The 24,001-nt window shown below is 42.1% G+C and overlaps 1 protein-coding gene across 1 annotated transcript in view; it reads right to left on the bottom strand.

Annotated features, from left to right (window-relative positions):
- Nucleotides 1-950: 950 nt before the first annotated feature.
- LOC122558097 (sperm-specific sodium:proton exchanger-like) overlaps nucleotides 951-24,001 on the bottom strand; it is a 130,103-nt gene continuing 107,052 nt past the window's right edge. Inside the window, exons 7-9 of the mRNA XM_043706417.2 lie at nucleotides 17,077-17,188; nucleotides 5,290-5,348; nucleotides 951-1,250 (exon numbers count right to left, since the gene is read on the bottom strand). Of these exons, the coding sequence (XP_043562352.2) occupies nucleotides 1,128-1,250; nucleotides 5,290-5,348; nucleotides 17,077-17,188 (294 nt within the window). The 3' untranslated portion in view covers nucleotides 951-1,127. The remainder of the gene's footprint in view (nucleotides 1,251-5,289; nucleotides 5,349-17,076; nucleotides 17,189-24,001) is intronic.

Below are 24,001 nucleotides of genomic sequence, written 5' to 3'. Positions count from 1 at the left end.
TTGTTTTCCGCGGTATCAGTTACCCGCGGTCCAAACATATTATAGGGAACATCCCAGGAGGTTGCATGGAAGGTACATTTTCCATTGAAATGAATGGGTTCGCTCCAATCAGCGGTTTTAGGCTTCTGCTTCAGGTCCTGGAACGTATTCCCCGTGGGATGAGATAACAAAAAGTCTCATACTTTCTGTGGATGTGGTCATCACTGCTAATGCCAGCATTCATTGCTCATCCATAAATGCCCTTTGAAATATGGCGACAAGTTGCCTTCCGGAACCCCTCCAATCCATTAAGTCAAATTACTCTCTCACTGCTCTTAGGTATTCCAAGAATTTCAAGGATTCAGGTCAATGAAGGAACAGTGGTAGGATGGGGCGGGGAGACAACAGGTATGCAACTCGCAGGCAAAGTTGATTAGATTAGATTACATTACAGTGTGGAAACAGGCCCTTCGGCCCAACAAGTCCACACCGACCCGCCGAAGCGCAACCCACCCATACCCCTACATTTACCCCTTACCTAACACTAGGGGCAATTTAGCATGGCCAATTCACCTGACCTGCACATCTTTGGACTGTGGGAGGAAACCGGAGCACCCGGAGGAAACCCACACAGACACGAGGAGAACGTGCAAACTCCACACAGTCAGTCGCCTGAGGCGGGAATTGAACCCGGGTCTCAGGCGCCGTGAGGCAGCAGTGCTAACCACTGTGCCACCGTGCCGCCCACTCTGTGGGTTGTGGGAAGGGGGGAGAAATAAGTTGGAAGTGATGAAGTTCCTATGACATTGACTAAGAAAAAATAATTAAAAGGCAAAATATTTTTATTTTTCATTTTTACAAATTGGAAAGAGCAATGCAATGACTCAACATAAAATATTTAATAGACATGTATACCGTAAGTACATATACTTCAAACAAATATATTAGACACTTCAACATACACTGAATCACCACACAAAGATAAAATGGTCAGACATGTCTTCGTAAACAACTTAAATGTTTTATATAAGACTGTAAATATTTTGTTTTTCCAAAATTCATTTTATGCACCTGAGACAGTAATATAATAAAATAACATAACCATAAAAACTTATAATGCAGAATCAGATGAAAAAGACTTTGTTCAATCAAAACAACTTTTTCACATTTGCAATTGATGTAGAAGCTTGAAGACGACCTTCCATTCGGGAAGATGGAGTCAATGAGCGAAACAGCATTGATGGTTGACCTGTCAGCTTGTTAGTGCCTTCCTATTGGGATTAGAACAAAAATAAATGTACAGCATACAGTTATATAGTCACATTGTGTTTTAGTTTATCGGATGCAACAAAAAGAATATTAAAGTAAATATCTCCTAAAAATATATGTTTAATCTAGACTGATACTTAAGTGCTGAGGCATCTGGTCCTTCATAGCCAGCCTTTGGGTGAGATGTTAAATCAAGGCCTGATCTGACTGTTCAGATGTGTTTAAAGTTCCCATAGTAATAAATAAATTTGAACATGGAATTCTCCTAGGAGCTTAGTCAACATCAACTGACACCGGAAAAACAAATCAACCGGTTATTTGAAGAAAGTCATCAACCTGAAACACTAACTCTGTTTTTCTCTTTCCACCAACAGTGTGTTCTGACACAATGATGAACCCCTCTGTTAATTAAACCAAACACCCAGAAAAACTCTCCTCGCCTCGTAATCTGTTAAAATATGGGTGACAGAGATCTGCCAAATTCTGCTATTTAAAGAAAATAATATCAATTTATTCCTTAACTCTAAAAGTGAACATTAAACAACAGCTATTCACAACTCTAAGCTCCCTTTCTCTTAAGTTCTTATTATCTGCCTCCAACTGTATAACAATATACTGTTACAATAAAAACACACTAAAATTACATCAACCTAATTTCAAAACCATACAATGACTGTCGTCGTCAGTGCCTCTCTTTTGGCTGAGGATCTCCTTGGGTCTTCTTTCTTTTACTGCAAATATTTTTATATCAAAAAGGTACCTTTGATAGAGAGTGTTTTTGAATGGCAGTCTTACTTGAAGGCAGTTAATTTTTCTAACTTCAAACTGCCTGTTTTTAATACCTCCAGCATTGGATCATCTCATTGGTTTGATGTTGGCAAAATAATAAATTTAAACTCAATTGGGTTTTAGTATCCTGGGGCATAGTTTAAACTGATTGGCTAAATTTGACTTGTTCTCAGAACAGCAACCAAATCTGGTATCTATTTCACAGCCAAATGTCACATATTTTCAATTTTCCAGTTCATTCTGAGACTGCGAGTTAGTCATATGACAAAAGCTTATAAGCTCACAATGTAAAATAGCATTCAGTCTCTCTTAAACGTACAGTACACAACTTCAACTTCATAACACCTCCCCCCTAAGAAAAAATGAACCATCAAAATGAAAATATAGCTTTATGTGTTTTTCCCAATTCTTAATCCCATTACAATGAAATAAATAGGAGATCTAAGTTCTTATTAATTTCTGTACACATGTTTATAACATTGGCACCTATTCAATCTTATCTATACTTTATCCTTTAAATCTGTGATAATGCATTTGCTATCACATTTTTATGACCTGCAACACCTTCCACCCCGACCTCAAATTCACCTGGACCGTCTCACACTCCTCCATCCCCTTCCTAGACCTTTCCATTTCTATCTCGGGCTACCGAATCAACACGGACATTTACTATAAACCGACCGATCCCACAGCTACCAAGACTACACCTCCTCCCACCCTGCACCCTGTAAAAACGCCATCCCACATTCCCAATTCCTTTGTCTCCGCCGCATCTGCTCCCTGGAGGACCAGTTCCAAAACTGTACAACCCAGATGGCCTCCTTCTTCAAGGACCGCAATTTCCCGCCAGACGTAGTCGACGATGCCCTCCACCGCATCTCTTCCACTTCCCGCTCCTCCGCCCTTGAGCCCCGCCCCTCCAACCGCCACCAGGACAGAACCCCACTGGTCCTCACCTACCACCCCACCAACCTCCATGTACAACGTATCATCTGCCGTCATTTCCGCCACCTCCAAACGGACCCCACCACCAGGGATGTATTTCCCTCCCCTCCCCTATCAGCGTTCCGAAAAGACCACTCCCTCCGTGACTCCTTCGTCAGGTCCACACCCCCCACCAACCCAACCTCTACTCCCGGCACCTTCCCCTGCAACCGCAAGAAATGCAAAACTTGCGCTCACACCTCTCCCCTTACTTCCCTCCAAGGCCCCAAGGGATACTTCCATATCCACCACAAATTCACCTGCACCTCCACACACATCATCTATTGCATCCGCTGCACCCGATGTGGCCTCCTCTATATTGGGAAGACAGGCCGCCTACTTCCGGAACGTTTCAGAGAACACCTCTGGGACATCCGGACCAACCAACCCAACCACCCCGTGGCTCAACACTTCAATTCCCCCTCCCACTCCACCAAGGACATGCAGGTCCTTGGACTCCTCCATTGCCAGACCATAGCAACACGATGGTTGGAGGAAGAGCCGCTCATCTTCCGCCGAGGAACCCTCCAACCACAAGGGATGAACTCAGATTTCTCCAGTTTCCTCATTTCCCCTTCCCCCACCTTGTCTCAGTCAAATCCGCCTTCCTAACCTGCAACCTTCTTCCTGACCTCTCCACCCCCACCCCACTCCGGCCTATCACCCTCACCTTGACCTCCTTCCACCTATTGCATTTCCAATGCCCCTCCCCCAAGTCCCTCCTCCCTACCTTTTATCTTAGCCTGCTGGACACACTTTCCTCATTCCTGAAGAAGGGCTTATGCCCAAAACGTCGATTCTCCTGTTCCTTGGATGCTGCCTGACCTGCTGCGCTTTTCCAGCAACACATTTTCAGCTCTGATCTCCAGCATCTGCAGCCCTCACTTTCTCCTCAGAGATTAGCGCAGCAGGTCAGGCAGCATCCAAGGAACAGGAGAATTGACGTTTCGGGCATAAGCCCTTTTTCAGGAATGAGGAAAGTGTGTCCAGCAGGCCAAGATAAAAGGTAGGGAGGAGGGACTTGCGGGAGGGGCTTTGGAAATGCGATAGGTGAAGGGAGGTCAAGGTGAGGGTGATAGGCCGGAGTGGGGTGGGGGCGGAGAGGTCAGGAAGATGATTGCAGGTTAGGAAGGCGGTGCTGAGTTTGAGGGATTTGACTGAGACAAGGTGGGGGGAGGGGGAATGAGGAAACTGGAGAAATCTGAACTCAGATTTCTCCAGTTTCCTCATTTCCCCTCCCCCCACCTTGTCTCAGTCAAATCCCTCGAACTCAGCACCGCCTTCCTAACCTGCAATCATCTTCCTGACCTCTCCGCCCCCACCCCACTCCGGCCTATCACCCTCACCTTGACCTCCCTCCACCTATTGCATTTCCAAAGCTCCTCTCCCAAGTCCCTCCTCCCTACCTTTTATCTTGGCCTGCTGGACACACTTTCCTCATTCCTGAAGAAGGGCTTATGCCCGAAAAGTCGATTCTCCTGTTCCTTGGATGCTGCCTGACCTGCTGCCCTTTTCCAGCAACACATTTTCTGCGCTAATCTCTGGCCAAACTTCATATACTTGCTAAGTCCCATATCTCTTAATATCTTTGTTTAACAGAAAATTATCTATCTTACATTTAAAACTAACAACTGATTTAGCATCAATCGCCATTTGTGGAAGATAGTTCCTTACCTCTCCCACCCTTTAATTGGTTCCTAAATCTCTACCGGATGGTCTGGCCCTAAATTTTAGACTATGCCCCCTAATTCTATCATCAGCAGAAACAGTTTACTGTTATCTACCCTGTCTTTTCCAGTTAATACCTTGAGGTCTTTGATCAGATTACCCCTTAATCTTTTAAATTCTAGAGAAAACAGGCCTTATATATAAAATATCTCCTCATAACTTAATCCCTGAAGTCCAGGTATCATTCTTGTAAACCTGCATTGCACTCCTTCCTAAGGTATGGTGCACAGAGCTGCTCTCAGTTCAGGCATTCCATACACTTAATTTTTTAACTTCTCTGACTCTGTCTCTCATAGTAATATTAAGGGAGATAATATTAAGGTCCACGTGTCCAGCATGACTCATAATGTAAAGTTGCTGTTAGGTTGATAATAATAAAGCCTAGAACTGGGATTTTCACTTCTCACCTTGGCCAACCCGTGATTTTCTTGTCCATTGAAACCAATGGAAGGAAGATTATGGATTGTAATGCCAAGTCAAGACAAGTAAAGCTAAACTGTACTTCACAAAAAAATTTTAGATTTGCATTTGACACTGTACCATATTGTAGAGTTCCACTTGACTGGGACTGTAGGTTTCTAAACGACTTCCCTTTATCCCTGAAACGCAATTAAAGAAATAACAATTAAAATACCGTCAATCCCTTAAGAACATGCTTCCATCTAGATACGTGTAGTTACCAGAACACTTCAAAACAAAACTGCACTAAAGTTATTACTCTAAATTTAAATACTGCTGAAAAGTTGAAAATGTCCACATTTGGAATATTGTGTTCAATTTTGGGCAGTTTCTTTATGGAAAGATGTTAAAGTCTGAGATAGAGTGCAAAGAAAATTTATGTGAATGATACCAGATTTGAAGGGTTATAGATACAAGGGAAGATTAGAGAAATTGGGTTTATTCTCCTTGGAGGAGAGAAAATTAAGAGGTGACCTGATAAAGATGTTCAAAATTATGAACAATTTTGACAGGGTAAAGAAGGATATTCTGTTCCCACTAGTTAGTCAGTAGCTTGGGGCCACAATTTCAAGACTGTCAGCAAGAGAGTTCAGAGTGAGTCAAGGAGAAACCTTTTTACTCAGAGCTTGTAGTATTTGAAATGCACTGTCTGGTGGAGGCAGATTCCATAGGAGGTTTCAAAAGAGAGGTGGACATTTCTTTGAAAGTGATGAATTTGAAGGCCTACAGAGATAGGGCTAGAGAATAGGACTAGCTGGTAGCTCCTTCAGAAATTGGTACCGACATGATGAGCAGAATACTCTCCTTCTTTACTGTAAAATTCTATGATTCTGCTTTGTCAAAGCTATTCATCTTTCATCAATCAGGGCAAATGTGAAAATACCAAATTTCAAATGATCATGTCAATTTATAAGGAATGGAGAATAACCGGCTCTCTAATCTCCCAGCTGACTCATTAAAGAACAAAGGCTCAAACATATTTCTTTTCTTTCAGAGAAAAAGTCCATATATATGAATATAAGTCACGTCTAGCAAGTGTATATGAACCAAGCTACGAGTTTAACTAAAACTAAAAAGGCCTCAAGGAACTTAGCAAATCTGGCAGCATTTGTAGAGAGAGAAACAGTTAATGTTTCAAGTCCAATAGCATGACTTAGAGGCATAGAGATTTATAGCACAGAAACAAACCCTACGGTCCAATTCGTCCATGCCGACAAGATATACTAACCTAATTTAGTCCCATTTGTCAGCACTTGGCCCATATTCCCTCTAAACCCTTCCTATTCATATCCCCATCCAGATGCCTTTTAAATGTTGTAATTGTACCAACCTCCACCACATGCTCTGGCAGCTCATTCCATACACGCACCACCCTCTGCGTGAAAAAGTTGACCCTTTAGGTCCTTTTTATATCTTTCCCTTCTCAGTCTGAACCTATGCCTTCTAGTTCTGGACTCACCCACTCCAGGGAAAAGAACTTGTGTATTTACCCTATCCATGCTCCTCATGATTTTATAAACCTCTATAAGGTCACCCCTCAGCCTACGACACTCCAGGGAAAATGGCCCCAGCCTATTCAGCCTCTCCCTATAGATTAAACCCTTCAACTCTGGCAACATCCTTGTAAATCTTTTCTGAACCCTTTCAAGTTTCATAACAACCTTACGATAGGAAGGAGACCAGAACTGCACACAATATTCCATGTGACCATTACATGAACCAATGCACTGTACAGCCGCAACATGACCTCCCAGCTCCTGTACTCAATACTCTGACCAATAAAGGAACGCATAGCAAACGCCTTCTTCACTATCCTATCTATCTGCAACTCTACTTTCAAGGAACTATAAACCTGCACTCCAAGGTCTCTTTGTTCAGCAACACTCCCGAGGACCTTACCATTAAGTTAAAAGTCCTGCTAAGATTTGCTTTCCTAAAATGCAGCACCTCTCATTTAGCTGAATTAAACTCCATCTGCCACTTTCGGCCGATTGGCCCATCTGATCAAGATCCTGTTATCATCTGAGGTAACCCTCTTCGCTGTCCACTATACCTTCAATTTTGGTGTCATCTGCAAACTGACTAACTACACCTCCTATGTTCACATCCAAATCATTTATGTAAATGACAAAAAATAGTGGACCCAGCGTCGATCCTTGTGGCACATCACTGGTCACAGGCCTCCAATCTGAAGAGCAACCCTCCATCACCACCCTCCGTCTTCTACCTTCGAATCAATTCTGTATCAAAGTGGCTAGTTCTCCCAGTATTCCATGAGATCTAACCTTGCTAACCAGTCTCCCATGAGGAACCTTGTTGAACGCCTTACTGAAGTCCATATAGATCACGTCTCCCGCTCTGCCCTCATCAATTTTCTTTGTTACTTCTTCAAAAAACTCAATCAAGTTCTCTTCAGAACTTGACTGATTATCTTAAATTATTTGCTAGTATAACTGTTTGCCTATTCAGAATTGGTAACAAAGTTGCTGTCTCCATGGCAATTCCTCAGCTCATAAGAGGCAAATTACTAACCAATCAGCACTATTTTTTCCTGCAGTATAAATTATGATAATCTGAAATTTGACACTGAGTGCAAGACAAATAGCTTCACAACATGCCTCTCTTTTCAACAGTATTCAATTTCTGTACCACTCAATGAGTACTTTAAGCTTTCAATATTAAGACACATTAATGATAATCCAAATAAACATCAGCATATTCCAGTTGAATAATCAGAACATTAGCACAGTGGTAATGTTACTGAACAAAGAATACAGAAATCTAGAACATAAATACAAATTCCACTATGGCAGAGAAATATATGGAAGTTTTAAAAAACGCTGGCATCACTAATGATGACCATGAAGACATGGGATTGTGAATATGGATATGAATGATTTTATTGTCATGAATATTTTACACTGAGAACATCAGTAAAATACAGAAAAAGATTTCCATTATCACCATTTTGAATGGTTTAAGAATAAGAAATAAATAGAAAGATATAGCTTAGGGAGAGTCCATCAGTCCTGAGTCAGCTCATCATCAATGACACTGCACTGTCATCCCTCCTCTACTGCCTCACCACCATCAATACTGACATTGAAATCGCCACCCTTCAGGTGCCATCTTTCATTGCTGGGCCAATTCTCCTCCACCACCACCTTGCCACTGCCTGCACTATACCTTCCAACATCAGAGTCACATCTCTCACCACTGGACCCACCTTGATGTCACCGTGATGCCCTTCTGCGACTGTGTCACCACTGCTAGCACCGGAACCAACTGACAAAGTCACCTATCCTCAGGTGCCATCTTTAGCCCCTGGGCCAACATTGCCTCTACTGATAGAGCAGCTGCTGATTACAATACCATGTCCTGTGCTTGTCCCGGAGAAATTATTAAGGGCTCATTCGAATCTGCTCTAGGCTCACTCGCTGTTGCCACCACAAGGTCCGCAGTGGGATCCCTCACCACCGTCGATAGCATCAAGCTCAGGACAAGAGGCAAGTAAAGCAAAGGAGAAGAAAAAGAATAGGAGGAAATAAAAAGAAAAGAAAGTGGTTGGAGTGGATGAGCCCTGGCAGGAGCCCTTGTCTGCTGCCAGCTTAATTGTTATTAAAACCCAACTGTTTCACTAATTTTCTTTAGGGAATAACTTTGCTGTCTTTATTTGGTTTGACCCAAACAAGACTCCAAACCCATAGCAATATGCTCTACTCCTAAATTCTCACTGAAACCAGTGAAACTGATCAAGCCACTTACCAAATCTAACTTATATAAAAAAGTAGAATAATAGTAAAACTGCAAGGATCATCTAAGTCCAAGATGCTGCAAAAGGCTTAACAAGTTCACTCAACCCAACAGTCATCCAGACTAATATCTTGAGACTTGTGCCAAAAATATTAGTGTAGTCCAACAGACCAGTCAAGTAACAGACTGATGTAGTTATACTCATTGAATAAAACCTTTCAGTAAAGTCCTAAGTGCCTCCAACGCCAGCTCTGGTTATGTCCTGCACCACCATCATCATCCCTGGATATGTCCTGTAAATGTCCCGACCAGTGGTATAATCATTGAACTGATATTGTTCTGGGAGGCGGTAATGTTCAGTAGTGGCACTTGAATTCAATAAAAATCTGGAATTAAAAATCAAGTTGTTGGAACAAAATCCCATCTGGTTCACTAATCTCCTTTAGAGAAGGAAACTGCCATCTTTACCTGGTCTGGCTGACATGTGACTCCAGACCAACAGCAATGTATTGACTTTTACCTACCCTCTGAAATGGCCGAGCTAACCATCCAGTTGTATCAACTGTGAAAAAGGAACAAGGAATGAAACTGGACAAACACCATTTGGCATCAACTAAGGCACCAATGACAATGGCAAAACCCTGGTGACCTGCAAACTCCTCCTTACTAATTTTTAGTGGCTGGTGCCAAAACGGGTAAGAGCTGTCTCAAGAGATTAGCCAAGCAACAGCCTGATATATTCATACTCATCTTACACAAGCTTCCAGAGAGTGGCATCACTATACCTGGGACCTCCTGCACCACCAGTAGGACAGACACTGCAGAGATAGCAGCACAGCTAAGGATACAGTAAGTTCTGCTATAACATGTGTTTTCTCGATGCAAATTGGCATTAACGTGATTGAAGAATTTAGATCTTGAAGAATTGTAGAATGTCAACTTTCCTAACCTTTATTGGCTTTAATGCGATACCGGCCCCTTTATTTTAAACGGCATGGCCATTGTGTGATTTTCTTATAACATGAGATCGCATGAGAACGGAACTATCATGTTATATCAGAACCAACTGTCCTGTCAGGAGGGAGCTACACTATGAATCCTCAAAATTAGCTCTAGACCCTGTGAATTCTCATGGCATCAGGTTAATAATGGGAAATAAAACATTCTGCTGATTACCCTGCACTTCCCCCTTTAGTTGATGATCAATTTTCATCCATGTTGACCAGCACTTGGAAGATTACTGAGCATGGCGAAAGTAAAGTATGTTGGGAACTTCAATTACAAAGAGCGTTTAGCAGCAGCACGACTGATCAAGCTGGTTGAGTCTTAAACGACGTAGCAACTGGGTTTGTGACAGGTGGTGAGAGAACCAACAAGAAGGAAAAACTTGTTCTCATTCTTGCCAATCCACCTGCCACAGATGCATGGTAGAAGAATCGGTAGAAGAGACTGTTGCAGAGTCCTCCTGGAGAGAAAGTCCCATCCTCACGTGAAGAATATTTTTCATTGTCTTGTGTGGCACCATGCTAAGTGGGATACACTTAAAACAGATCCAGCAACTCAAGATTGGGCACCTGTGAAGCGCTGACGGCCATAAGCAGCAACCAAATTGTACTTTAACACAATCTATAATCACATGGCATGGCACATTCCCCATTCTATCATTGCCATCAAGCCAAGGTATCAACCCTAGTTCAATGAAAAGTTGTGGGAAGGCATATCAGGAGCAGCTGTAGTTAAAAATGAAAGTGGGAAAACAGTAGACATTATAATATTCCTGAAGAAGGGCTTATGCCCGAAATGTCGATTCTCCTGTTCCTTTGATGCTGCCTGGCCTGCTGCACTTTTCCAGCAACACATTTTTAAGCTCTGATCTCCAGCATCTGCAGTCCTCACTTTCTCCCATTATAATATTTGTGTTGTAATTATTTGTACAAAATGTGGGTGTTTGTAAGCCACTAGAGTTAGTTTTACACTTCACAGTGATAAGACTGACTCCCCCTCTATATGCAAGAAATTGACCAGATTGACCAGATTTCTGGAAGTTCTTATCAATTTGTCCAATAACACTGAACAAAATAGAAAAGTTAATTAAGGAAGACACAAAAGCATTTATCAGGAATATACTGAGGTGAAGTTGAAGAACGGGAAGACCCAATGAAGATGGGGCTACCTGTACTATGAGGAACACTAGCACTCATGCAGAGGAAAAATACATCTGTCACAGCACAACTCAAGTGACCATCGAGCAGGTCTGACAGCGATTGATCATACGATTCAGATGCCTAGATAGATCTTGTGGAACAATACAATATGTTCAAATAAATACTTCCAAATTATTGTAATGTGCTGTGCTCTAGTCAGCCAGTCAATCCATAATGGACAGTAACTGAACAATGAAGATATTGGCTCTTCTGCTGATAGGAAAATTGATGGTAAGGCAAAAGAAGTTGCAGAGCATCAGGACAACAGGCTATATGCTCAAAGATGTGCGCATTCATAAACAAACAGTTATAAAATGACTGATCCTTGCATTCAAGATTCAGCACTCGCCAGCTTTCATGGCCTCCCTTTTATTAACTTGACCACTTAACTGGTTACAGTAAGAATGGCTACATTAACTTGGGAGATGTGTTGACCTCAAGGATTGTGGTCCCACTTATTAAACTGGAGAATGCAAAGTGAATTCCTGGTTTGCCATATCAGAAATTTAGTGGCATTACAAATAATCCCAACTGACTTTATGATTGCAAAAAAAGTAATCTCTGGGCACCTGCATACTGTGTTGTTCTCAAATCCATTGTATGTACCCGACACCTTCAGCTGAGGTGAAGGTAGGTGGTTGATCTTTCAACCCCTCCCTCCCTCCCCTCAACACTCACTCTCTTGGCTTGGGATGACCTTGGCCATGATGCACAAGTAGAGGGGTTTCCTTGGTTGTTGCAATTGATTGAAGTGCTGATGTGTTTCTGTGTGCTTCAGGCAGCTGCCTTTCCACCTTTTCAGGCAGACTGATACTTTCCACCTATCTCAAGTGTCCAAGAAGAGGTGACACTTTAAAAAAGCTGTTGTTTTGTGAATCTGACAGAGGTGAGTTATGATGTGTAGCTCCACACGTATATTTAATATTCACATAATGATCTGCACAAATAGTTGTCCACACAACAAGAAACAGAAAGTCATTACTGAGTGTACTGCCTAGGCCACCATGCAGTGTGAAAGATATGGGGGATCAAATATGTTGTTAAGTTGCAGAAAGAAGAAGAACTATACAATGGATATAGTGGGGACATTTAATTATGCTAATATAAACTGAGAAGAATGTAAAAGGGGCAGAGAGGAGGAAAAGTTTATCATTCAGAAGAATTTTCTTGATCAGTATGTTTCTAAGCCATCAAGGAAGGAGGCGCTACTGACCTTAGAGCATGAGATGGACAAGTAGAACAACTGTCAGTTGGGGAATATATAGGGAAGGTTATTATAGCATCTTAATGTTTCGACTAGAGATGGAAAATGAACAAGTTGAGAAACAGAGTAAAAATAATTGTTTGGGGGACAGCAACTTGAGTGTGGTGAGAACAAATCTGGCAAGTTGGAATCAAAGCTTTCGCAGGCATAACTTTTGGAGCAGTTGTATTCAAATAAGCGACTGTTTGGGCGGCACAGTAGCAAGCACTGCTGCCTCACAGCGCCAGAGACCCGGGTTCAATTCCTGCCTCAGGCGAGTGACTGTGTGGAGTTTGCACATTCTCCCTGTGTCTGCGTGGGTTTCCTCCCACAGTCCAAAAATGTGCAGGTGAGGTGAATTGGCTGTGCAAAATTGCCCGTAGTATTAGGTGAAGGGGTAAATGTAGGGGAATGGGTCTGGGTGGGTGGCGGGTCGGTGTGGACTTGTTGGGCCGAAGGGCCTGTTTCCACACTGTAAGTAATCTAATCTACATTTGACTTGATAAGAGGATTAACAGGGCATTAATCACGGGCGGCACGGTGGTGCAGTGGTTAGCACTGCTGCCTCACAGCACCAGAGACCTGGGTTCAATTCCCGCCTTGGGCAACTGTCTGTGTGGAGTTTGCACATTCTCCCCGTGTCTGCGTGGGTTTCCTCCGGGTGCTCCGGTTTCCTCCCACAATCCAAAGATGTGCAGGTTAGGTGAACTGGCCATGCTAAATTGCCCGTAGTGTTAGGTGAAGGGATAAATGTAGGGGAATGGGTCTGGGTGGGTTGCTCTTTGGAGGGTCGGTGTGGACTTGTTGGGCCAAAGGGCCTGTTTCCACACTGTAAGTAATCTAATCTAAGTAGAGTACATCCTTACAGGAGGAAAGATAGGACAAACAAATCCAGAGCTCCCGAGATGATGAAAATAGTAAGCTTAATATGAAGCATAGGAACGATACCTATCCTTCATGGGAAATGATTGTCGTTGGTAAGGCTAGTATTCGTTGTCCATCCCTAATTCGTTGTCCATCCCTAAAAAGATGGCACTGAGTTGCCTTCAATAAGCACAGTACATTTAGAGTAGATAGTGTTGTTAGCTAGGTAATTCCAGGATTGGATAAAGTGACAGTGAAGGAAGTGGCTTGGAGAGAAACTTGTCGATGGTGTTTGCTACCCACCTGCTACGATTGTACTTCTAGGTAATAGAAGTTGCAGGTTTGGAAAATGTCGAAGGAGCTTAGTGCATTGTTACAATATATTTATTATATGGTACACATTGCAGGCACTTTGTATCAGTGGTGGAGGGACAGAATGTTTAAGGTGGTTAATGGTGAGCTGATCAAATTGTCTTCTTTATCTTGATAATATCTTTCCATATATTTATAGGATATGACCTTCATTACCTGCGTCAGCATTTATTACCCTTCTCTAAATGCCCTGGAGAAGGTGGAAATGAGCTACATTCTTGAAACCTGCAGTCCTTTTGGTACAGACACACAATGCTGTAAAGGGGAGTCCCTTCCACTAAAGGTACAGCAATATGTTTCCATAGCGAGTATCTCAAAGGGAACTTGCAGGTGGTGCTCTTGTCCTTTAGATGGTAATGGGTTTGTGTCTGGAAAGTTCCACCTCAGGAATCTTGATGAATTACTGCAGTATATCTTGTAGATCATACACTGCTACTGTGCACCGGTGGTGAGGGAGTGAATGTTTCTGGATGTGGTACCAATTATGTGAGCTGCTCTGTCCGCGATGCTGTCAAGCTTCTTCAGTATTATTGTAACTCATCCTTGCCTCATCCAGGCAAATGGTGAATTTTGCATCCCACTGCTGATTTGTGTCTTGTTGATAGTGGACAGGTTTGGGAAATCAGGAGGTGAATTACTTGCTGCAGAATTCCTGTCCTCTGACCTGCTCTTGCAGCAACAGTACTTATATGGAAGCCTTGTTCAGTTTCTTGTCAATAGTAACACTCAAGCTGTTGATAGGGGTATATTTTAATGTATTTGTACATCATGGGCAATGGTTAGATTTTCTCTTATTGAAGATGGTTATTGTTTGGTACTTATTTGCATTGATGTTGCTTGTTGTTTGTCAGCCCAAATCTGGATACAATCCTTGTCTTGCTACAACTGGACATGAATTGATTCATATTCAAGGAGTTAAAAATGGTGCTAAATATTGTGCAAGACCAGCAAACATCCATGTGTTTGGTCTTATGTCGGAGAGATAGTCATTGATGATGAAGCTGAAAAGACTGGGCTCTGCGACAGCCCTAAGGATCAGTGGTCTCAATTGTCACAGCCCCCATTTGCTTCTCATGTGTCTGTGTTGTGTTCACTGGACTATGATTCCAGACCTACTTATGAATACCACCTCTAATCTGAGAGTATCTGCCCTGTGAAAGTTGTGTGGGAATGATGCGTGATGTGTTGTCTGTAGTTCCCTGCTCCTCCTCAGAAGTGGATGGCTGACCAACAGTCTGTGCAGCCATCTTCTCACCTTTGACCTGAGTGAGAAAGAAGAGTAATTAGAAGATGGCAAGTGTGTCATCCTGTCCTTCAGTGCATTCCTAGCTTGCAGCTCAACCTGACAGATGGTGGAAATTGAGTATTATCCCTCATACTTGCCAGGGCAGTGGTTAGCTCAGTTGGCTTGAGAGCAGGTTTACAATGCAGAGTAACACCAAAATTACCATGAAGGATTCCCTTCTCAACCTTTCCGCTGACCTGAGGCATGGCCATCAGCAGTCATCTCTCTCTCTCTCTCTCTAATGAGAGCAGCCCTAGTTCAGTTAAGAGTATGGAAAAATGACGACTTTCGAGACCAAAGAGAAGAAGTGGAGATGTAGGACTGGTTGAGCTGCCCTTGAAGAGAGCTGGCATGGACATAATGAGTTGAATGGTTTCCTTTGATGCTGTAACCATGAGCCAAATGGGCCATTGAGTCTGCTCGACCACTTGATCATTCCTGATATGTTTCTCAACTCCATTTTCCTGCCTTTAACCTTTGATCCCCTTAATAATCAAGGACCTTCTGTCTCTGTCTTAAATAGACTTAATGTTTTGGCCTCCGCAGCCTTCTGAGGCAATGAGTTCCACAGATTTACCACCCTCTGACTGAAGAAATTCCTCATCTCAATTCTAAAATGTTGTCTCTTTACTCTAAAGCTTTGCCCTCAGGTCCTAGTCTCTTCTACTAGTAGAAACATTGTCTCCATGGGCACTTTATCTAGGCCTCACAGTACTCTACTTTTTAATTACAGCACCCTCAATTCCAGTGAGCACAGACCAGAGTCCTCAAATGCTCAAATGAAAAGCCCTTCAGTCCTGGAATCATTCTTGTGAACCTTCTATGGACTCCTCCAAGGCCAGCATATCCTTCCTTAATACAGGGCCCAAAACTGCTCACAATATTCCAAATGTGGTCTGACCAGAGCCTTATACAGCCTCATCAGTACATGCCTGCTCATGTATTCTAATCCTCTCAAAATGAATGCCACCATTGCAATTGCCTTCCTAAATGCTAACTAAACCTATATTTAACCTTAAGAGAATCCCGAAAGAGGACTCCTAAATTCCTTTGTGCTTCAGATTTCCAAAGCCTTTCCCCATTTATAAAATAGTCTACACCTCTGTTGTTCTTACCGAAGTGCATAACCTTACACTTCCCACACTAGATTCCATCTGCCACTTCTTTGCCTACTCTCCCAGCCTGGCCAGGTCCTTCTGGAGCCTTCCTATGTGTTCAACACAACCTAACGCTCCACTTATCTTTGTTATCTGCAAGCTTAGCCACAATTCCCTCAGTTCTTTCGTCCAGATCGTTAATGTATAACGTAAATGGCCCCAATACTGATCCCTGCAGACCTCCACTAATGACTGGCTCCCATCCTGAAAAATACTCTTGAACCATTCTCTCTGCCTTCTGCCAGTTAGCCAATCCTCTCTCTAAGCCAGTACCTTACCCCTAAAACCATGGGTTCTTATCCTATTTAGCAGTACCCTGGATAGCACCTTGTCAAAGGCTTTCTGGAAATCCAAATAGATCATGTCCAATGCCTCTTGTTTGTCTAATCATTCTATGATTCTATGATAATTGGAAATAATATGCAACATGGTTTGGTATTTGGCTAGGAGTTAGGGATAAAGGATATTTGCTCTATTTGGCAAGCTGTGACAACTGATATTCATCTGTAAATCTGTACTGGGGCATTAGATTGTCATATATAGATTAATGACTTAGATACATAATTAGATTTGTTTATCCATGTTTGTTGGAAGGTAAATTGTATCATTGGGACCATCGAATTGACTGGACAATATTATGGCAGATGCAGTTGAAGTATGAAACTGTAAAGTCATCCACCGTGGAACCAAGGAAAATGTATTTGAATATTTTCTAAATATTGAAACCTTTACAGAAATAAAGAGCAATGGAGGGAAAGGAATTAAGAATCCATGCATACAGGTACAAAAAGTAATAGTTCAGAGAGATGGATGGGTTCAAAGCTTATCCTATCTTTGGATCAAAATCCAGACTCAGCTGTTTGGTTATTCTCAACTGTGGAGAGAAATGATCATTTAGAATGATTAAGGTTTCTTAGAAAGGACATCAGGATTTATACCAACTGATAGACAGATTTAACTCCGATTACAAGCATTGAATCAGTTGCTTACCAGATTTCCGGGACTGTGGATGCCGAAGACATGGACCACCATTGCATTCTTCTAAATGTTTTATGTTAGGACCAACAATCAGTATTTTATTTATGTTAGATAATCCCAATACCTAAAATATTGTAGAGAACAAAATGTGTTAGTCCCTGCGAAAGAAGGCCTCTTCAGAGAAATTCTGAACTGAAATATACAAACTACAAATAGAGAGAAAAAAATTTGCATTTCTTTCAATTTTGACCAAACATATTTTGAGATTGTATATAGTGAATAGTGATCCAAGATAACTGAATTAGTTACAAAAACAAATTTACTGCTGGTGATTCATTCCTGTTTGTCTACAGGTGGACAGGTTGGTTCACTGAATGAGTTGCAGAAGGTCACTTAAATGTTTCTGTTCATGAGTTTTCCTTGATTCATAAATTCCTGCAATTCTTAGACAGTAACTTATTTTACTAGCAACAATGAAGTTCCAACACACAGAGCAGTGCAGTGGCTTCATGGGGCAGGTTAAAAGATGGGAGAACAATATTTTTAAAGTTGTCAAATTGACTACCGCCAACGCAGGCAGTATGTATATCTTTGATGGGTGAGTAACAAAGAAAATTTGTGTTTGCAGAGAGAGCTTATAGTTAGAGAAAAAGCTCAAGTATTGGAGGTGGCATCAGTCATTCTCATGTCAACGGAAGAAAAGACTTCAGAGTTAATAAAGTGTGGAGGGTGAGCAGACAATTGCTGATGATGAGACAAGTATGATGTATGAGAAAGTGAGTGGCCCTTTGGATGGGCAAAATAGATCCTCTGACGAGCACAAAGTATAATCTAGTACTGGTTATGTACAGGTGCAGATAATAGGTAATCAGAGGGATGTGCCCCTCATCACTCTTTTCTCTTTTGCAGGTTTCCAACATCTGCAGTCCTCATTTTTGCCTAGTTGATTTTAACCTTACTGTGAATCGTCTTGCAAGGAAGCCTTGAAGGGCTTTTGCCTGAAACGTCGATTTTCCTGCTCCTCGGATGGTGCCTGACCTGCTGTACTTTTCCAGCACCACTCTAATTTAGACTGTGAGAGTAACAAAACCATCTTCGCTTTGGGACAAACAGTAAAAATAAATCAGAATAGCATACCACTGTGCAAGAAATAGATGCAAATGAAAACCAAGTGTATTTTTTTCTGACAGATGTCAGCTCCTCAAGATGACTTCTGGTATGCTGATGTTTCTGATAATGGCAAGAACTTGTTTTAAATTAGATACCAGGGTCGGTGGCTCATTCTTTCTGATATTGTAGAGTGGCTTAAGCTTCCCCTTTTCAACACTCTACTGTCCAACTGCAAGGTGCAGGATGTATTTCAATAACAATCAATTACAGCTGCGTGCTACATAGCACTGTAACAGACATGAGTTTGCAGAAATTCTGCATATCATTTCGAATCAACATCATTCCTCACTGAATAGAGAAGTTTGTCTTGTCTTTTTTCAGCAGCAGATAAGTATGATCTACCCTTCTTTGATGACACTCCATCCCAAGAGAACAGCAGATATTTTTTGTAGCTCCACCCCCTTTTTATGTCAGGCTCAATGCAGCAGAATATGAGTGTGTCATACATGAAAGCGTCCAGGCAGAGGAGGCCAGGTTTCACTTACACTTGATCTCTGATCACAGAATCATTGGTTCCCTGGTTGAAGGAGACCATTTGGTCTATCAAGTCCAACTGATTCTCTGAACAGCATTCCACCCAGACCCATCTCCCTACCCTATCCCTGAAACCCTGCATTTCCCATGACTAATCCACCTAGCCTGCACATCCCTGGGTTTAGGCAAATTAGCGTCACCAATACACCTAACCTGCGTATCTTTGTGTCCAGGGGGAGGAAACTCATGCAGACATGGGGAGAATGTAAACTCTCTACAAACAGTCGTCAGAGCCTGCAGTTGACCCTGGGTCCCTGGCGCTGTGAGGCAGCAGTGCTAACCACTGAGGCATAATAGAGTTCTCAAGAAAGAAGCTATTGCCATTGCTGATGATTTGATGGAGGATCTAGTGCTGGATCCAGCCATGCTCTTTGAGCACACTCCAGAAATCAACAATTCTTGGACAGCCTCTGTCCATGCAGTATCTGTTATCTGTTCTGACCAGCATCAGACCTGCACTGACTACACTGATGCAGCTGTGCCTTTGTCTCACAGTTCCACTGAGCATTTCATTGACAAATCTTAGCAGCCACAGTTGGAAGCTTCACTCCTTTCACTTCAAGTGACACTGCAGCTCAATATCCTTCAGCAGCCAGAATGGCCGATGTGGCAGTAATGTTTCCTGATAATGTAGGGGTGCTCACTGTGGATGTCCTTCCCACCATCCTGTCTGCCTGATGCTAGAGTGTAGAGTGTAGTGATCTGGCTTTTCCATTATGTCTTCAAGTCAGTATAGCCAGTACTTTTCTCCAATGAGACACCACTGAATTCTCAAATTCTACAAGTTAGCCTGCAGAACTGTAGTGATTGTTTTTTGAAAACAAAGTACTTATTTTTACCTGAAACTTTCTTTATCTTCAGGGATGTAAGCATATCAGTTGTTTTAGCGTCTCTTCGTGCAGATGACATGTTACATTGTCATGTTGAGTGTTTGGAATTCTTTGATGGAGCACCTGAAGCGCTTCATTATTCTAATTTACCTTGACGTCCTTTGACTTCGAGCAAGCCTACACCTCAAAATCAGATGCTTCATAATAATGCTCTTAAATTCTCAGTGCTTTTACCTTAACTTTCAACGTGGAGTACAGTACAAGTCTCCTACTTAGATAATACTCCTGTTTAGGAATTCACAGAAGACCCATCTTCTTCAGATTTTTTTAAATAATATATTTAATATATTTTTATTAAGAAAAAATAGATTTTTAAATATTACAACAAATACAAAACAATGCAATTCAAAACAGTACAAAAATAGTACAAAACTAAACCCAAATAATAAAAAAAATTCCCCAACTCACCCTCCTATACGAATGTATAAACATATATAGAGAAGTATAAAATTTTAAAAAAACCTAAACTAGCTATTTAACTAACTAAATAAATACCTAACAACAAACAAATAAATAGTAATAACTCAGCCCAGCCAAACAAAACAGTCATACATTCATACATTCACAGTTCCTCCTCCCTGAATATTGGACTCATGAAACACAATCGTTATGGCTATGTTAGTGTGGCAGATAAATCTGTGTCCAGGTATTTCAAAAAGGGTTGCCATGTCTTGTAAAAATTCTCAGCTTTGTGGTGTATCATATTTGTGAGAAAATCCAGGGGATTATGCTCCATAACAATCTTCTGCCAACCCGACAGGCCCGGGGGGGTTTTGTGATATCCAACCTAGCAAGATATTCTTCCTTGCACAGAATGTACGAATATTGAAAAGTTTTGCCTTATGCGAGTCTGTAGGAAATACAATGGGTAGGCTCAAAAGGAGCGAAATAGGGTCCTTCTCCACGCCAACACCTAAAATCCTCTCCATTGCACCCACCACAGTGCTCCAATATGTTTGAAGCCTGTCACAAGACCAAAGACAATGGGTAAGAGTACCCGTACAGACCTTGCACTTGGGACATGCTGAAGATACCCCTGGTTTAAATTTTGACAAACGGTCTTGGGCTAAGTGGACCCTGTGGAGAATCTTCAACTGTAAAGCATGGGTCCTATTGCAAATTGATATCTTCCTTGCATTCTCCCAAATATCCTCCCATGCCTCTGAAGAAACTTCAACTCCCAGCTCTCTTTCCCACATCTTGCAGAGTCGATCAGACTCATCTGAGGTGGCACCCCCCAATTGGTGATATAAAGTACTGACAGAGAGTGTACTCTTAGCCCTTAGTACCCCTCTTTCTATGTCAGATTTGTAGGGATCAGTCAAAAGTGTGGTCTTTTTTTGAATAAAATCCCTAACTTGAAAAAAACAAAAGAGGTCTCCATTAGGTAACTCGTACTTCCGTACTAACTGATCGAAGGACATCGTTACATCTCCCTCAAATAAATCACCCATGCAAGATATACCCCTAGCTGCCCAACATTTAAATCCTGAATCTATCATACCTGGTTGAAAACTTGGCATACCCACTAAAGGTGTAAACAAAGATGTTTTGTCAATATTACCTTCCTTCTGCCGTATTGCCCTCCATGCTTTAACAGTTTTGATGACTATTGGGTTATGGCAAAACTCCCTAAATGTCCTCACCTTGTCCAAAAACAGCAAACTGGTAAGGGGGCACCTTGCCTGGGAGACTTCGATATCTAGCCATATTGAAAGAGGGTCCCCACAAACCCAATCACTTACGTAGGTCAAGAGCGAGCTTAATTCGTAATTTTTAATGTCCGGAAGGTCTACTCCCCCCAATCTGTGAGGCAACTGCAGTTTGGCTAATTTAATGAGAGGCCGTTTACGGTGCCAGATAAAGGAGCTGAACCAACTGTTCAGTCTCCTGAGTGTTTGTTTATTGAAAATCAGGGGGAGTATAGGGTATAGCAAACGAGGGAGAATATTCATCTTAATAAGCGCTATCCGACCCAACCATGAGACTGGAAGTGCCTCCCATCTTTGGAGATATTGTTTAATTTTTTCAAATAATTGAGTAAAATTGGCTTTGAACAGCCAATCCAGAACTGGAGTAATGAATATGCCCAAATACACAAACCCCCCCCCCCTGTGGCCACCTAAATGGAAATCTATAGTCACTCTCAAGAGCCAACTCTTTTGTAAGACCACCCATAGGCATAGCCTCTGATTTAGCAAAATTAATCTTATCCCTGAAAAAGCACCAAACACGTGAATGCGTTGTATCAGGCAAGGCACTGAGACTGCTGGATTTGTCAAGAAAATTAGAACATCATCTGCATACAGTGAGCTCTTATTTAATTTTGACCCCACTTCTGGAGCTGATATATTGAGATCCCCACAAATGGCCTCTGCCAATGGTTCAATCACCAACGTAAAAAGTAATGGTGAAATATTAAAATTGCTTGATCGTACCCCGTTGGTAATGACCGCAGCGAGAGGTACACTGTAGAGAACCTTTACCCATCTTATGAAAACTTCGCCCAGACCAAACCGGTCTAGAGTATAGAAAAGGTACGGCCACTCAACTCGGTCAAATGCCTTCTCTGCATCTAAAGAAATCACCAATCCCTGTACTGACTGCTGTTGGCATGCTTGAATTACGTTAAGCAGCCTCCTTACGTTATTGGAGGATCTGCGACCCTTTATGAAGCCCGTCTGATCCTCTTTAATAATAGAGGGTAACAAAGTCTCCACCCTTATGCAAGAGCCTTAGAGAGGATCTTAAAATCCACATTTAAGAGCGAGATGGGCCTGTATGAAGCACAGTCTTCCGGATCCTTCCCTTTTTTAAGGATAAGTGAAATATTGGCCTCTCTCAGAGATGGTGGGAGACAAACATGACTGTATGAATCATTAAACATACTCAGCATTGGGCCTGACAGTATACTTCTAAATTCCTTATCGAATTAACTGGGTAGTCCATCAGGGCCGGGTGCCTTTCCACTCTGAAGCTGCCTCACAGCTTCCTGCACTGCTTGCTCTATTAATGGGGCATTGAGAAAGGACTGTTGTTCGGGAGTCACACCCGGGAGCTTCAAATCTCTAAAAAAGGATTCCATTTTGGCCTGCCCCTCCTCACAATTCTCAGACTGATGTAACTTAGAGTAGAATCTCTGGAACGCCACATTAATCTTTTTAGAATCATATGTTAGGTTCCCAGACCCTTCCCTAATCGCTGTAATGGTTTGTGGGGCACTTCTCTTTCTGGCAACGTATGCTCAGTATTTGCCTGGCTTGTCACCATGCTCATATAACCTTTGCTTTGCAAAAGCCAGCTCCTTCTTTGCCGTCTGCATGAGCACGGAATTTAGTGTAGACCGCAGTGCCGTAATCCTCTGTAGTTTGACCAACGAGGGTCTGTCAAAATAGGCCTTCTCGGCTGTCTTCAACCGTCCTTCAAGGAGACGTTGCTGCTCACCTTCTGCTGCTTCCTATATGAATATGAAATAACTAACCCTCTGGCATAAGCTTTGGCAGTTTCCCAGAGAACAAATGAGCTATCAACCGAGCCTATGTTGATGTCTAGGAATGCCCGAAATTCCCGAGAGAAATACTCCACAAACTTGCTGTCCATGAGAATAAAGGGTTCCATTCGCCAGTACCTTGAATCCACTGTAACATCCTTAATTTTAACTATGAGGTACACTGGAGCATGATCAAAAATGGCAATATTACCAATCGTACAGGATGCCACCAGATCCAGGGTTACCACAGGGGTCAGAAAAAAATCAATTCTCGTGTGACATCTGTGCAGATTGGAGAAAAACGTGAAATCCCTACCTGTAGGGTGGAGACACCTCCAGACATCCACCAATCCGAATTCCCCACACAAACCCAATAACTGTTTAGTTTGTGCAGAGGATATCGAGGGACCTTTAGGCAACCTGTCTACTGTGGGGTCCATGAGGCAGTTAAAATCTCCCCCTATAATGATGTGCCGAGACTTGAGACTTATCAGTTTAGAAAAAGCATCTACCAAGAATTTAAGAGGATGAGCTGGGGGACAATAAACATTTAAAATGCCATATTCTTCCCCATTTATCAAGGCTTTAAGAATTACATACCTCCCGTATGTGTCTTTAACACATTCCAACAATTTAAATGAGAGATTTTTCCTTACTAATCTAGCCACTCCCCTACTTCTGGTATTAAATGAGGAAAAATAAACTCGGTCAAAGCCATTCTGCTGTAATTTCAGATGCTCCTTGTCATCCAAATGTGTCTCCTGTAACAAAGCAATATCCACCTTCTCTTTTCTAAGACTCAAGAGTACCTTCTTCCTCTTAATTGGTGAGTGACTTCCCTTGATATTCCAGG

Source organism: Chiloscyllium plagiosum, unplaced genomic scaffold, assembly GCF_037043375.1.
Source record: "Chiloscyllium plagiosum isolate Xiang-an unplaced genomic scaffold, Cpla_swu_hap1 HiC_scaffold_18, whole genome shotgun sequence".
Taxonomy (NCBI): domain Eukaryota; kingdom Metazoa; phylum Chordata; class Chondrichthyes; order Orectolobiformes; family Hemiscylliidae; genus Chiloscyllium; species Chiloscyllium plagiosum.
Note: the sequence above shows the minus strand (reverse complement) of the source record. Positions and strands in the feature narration are given on the sequence as shown.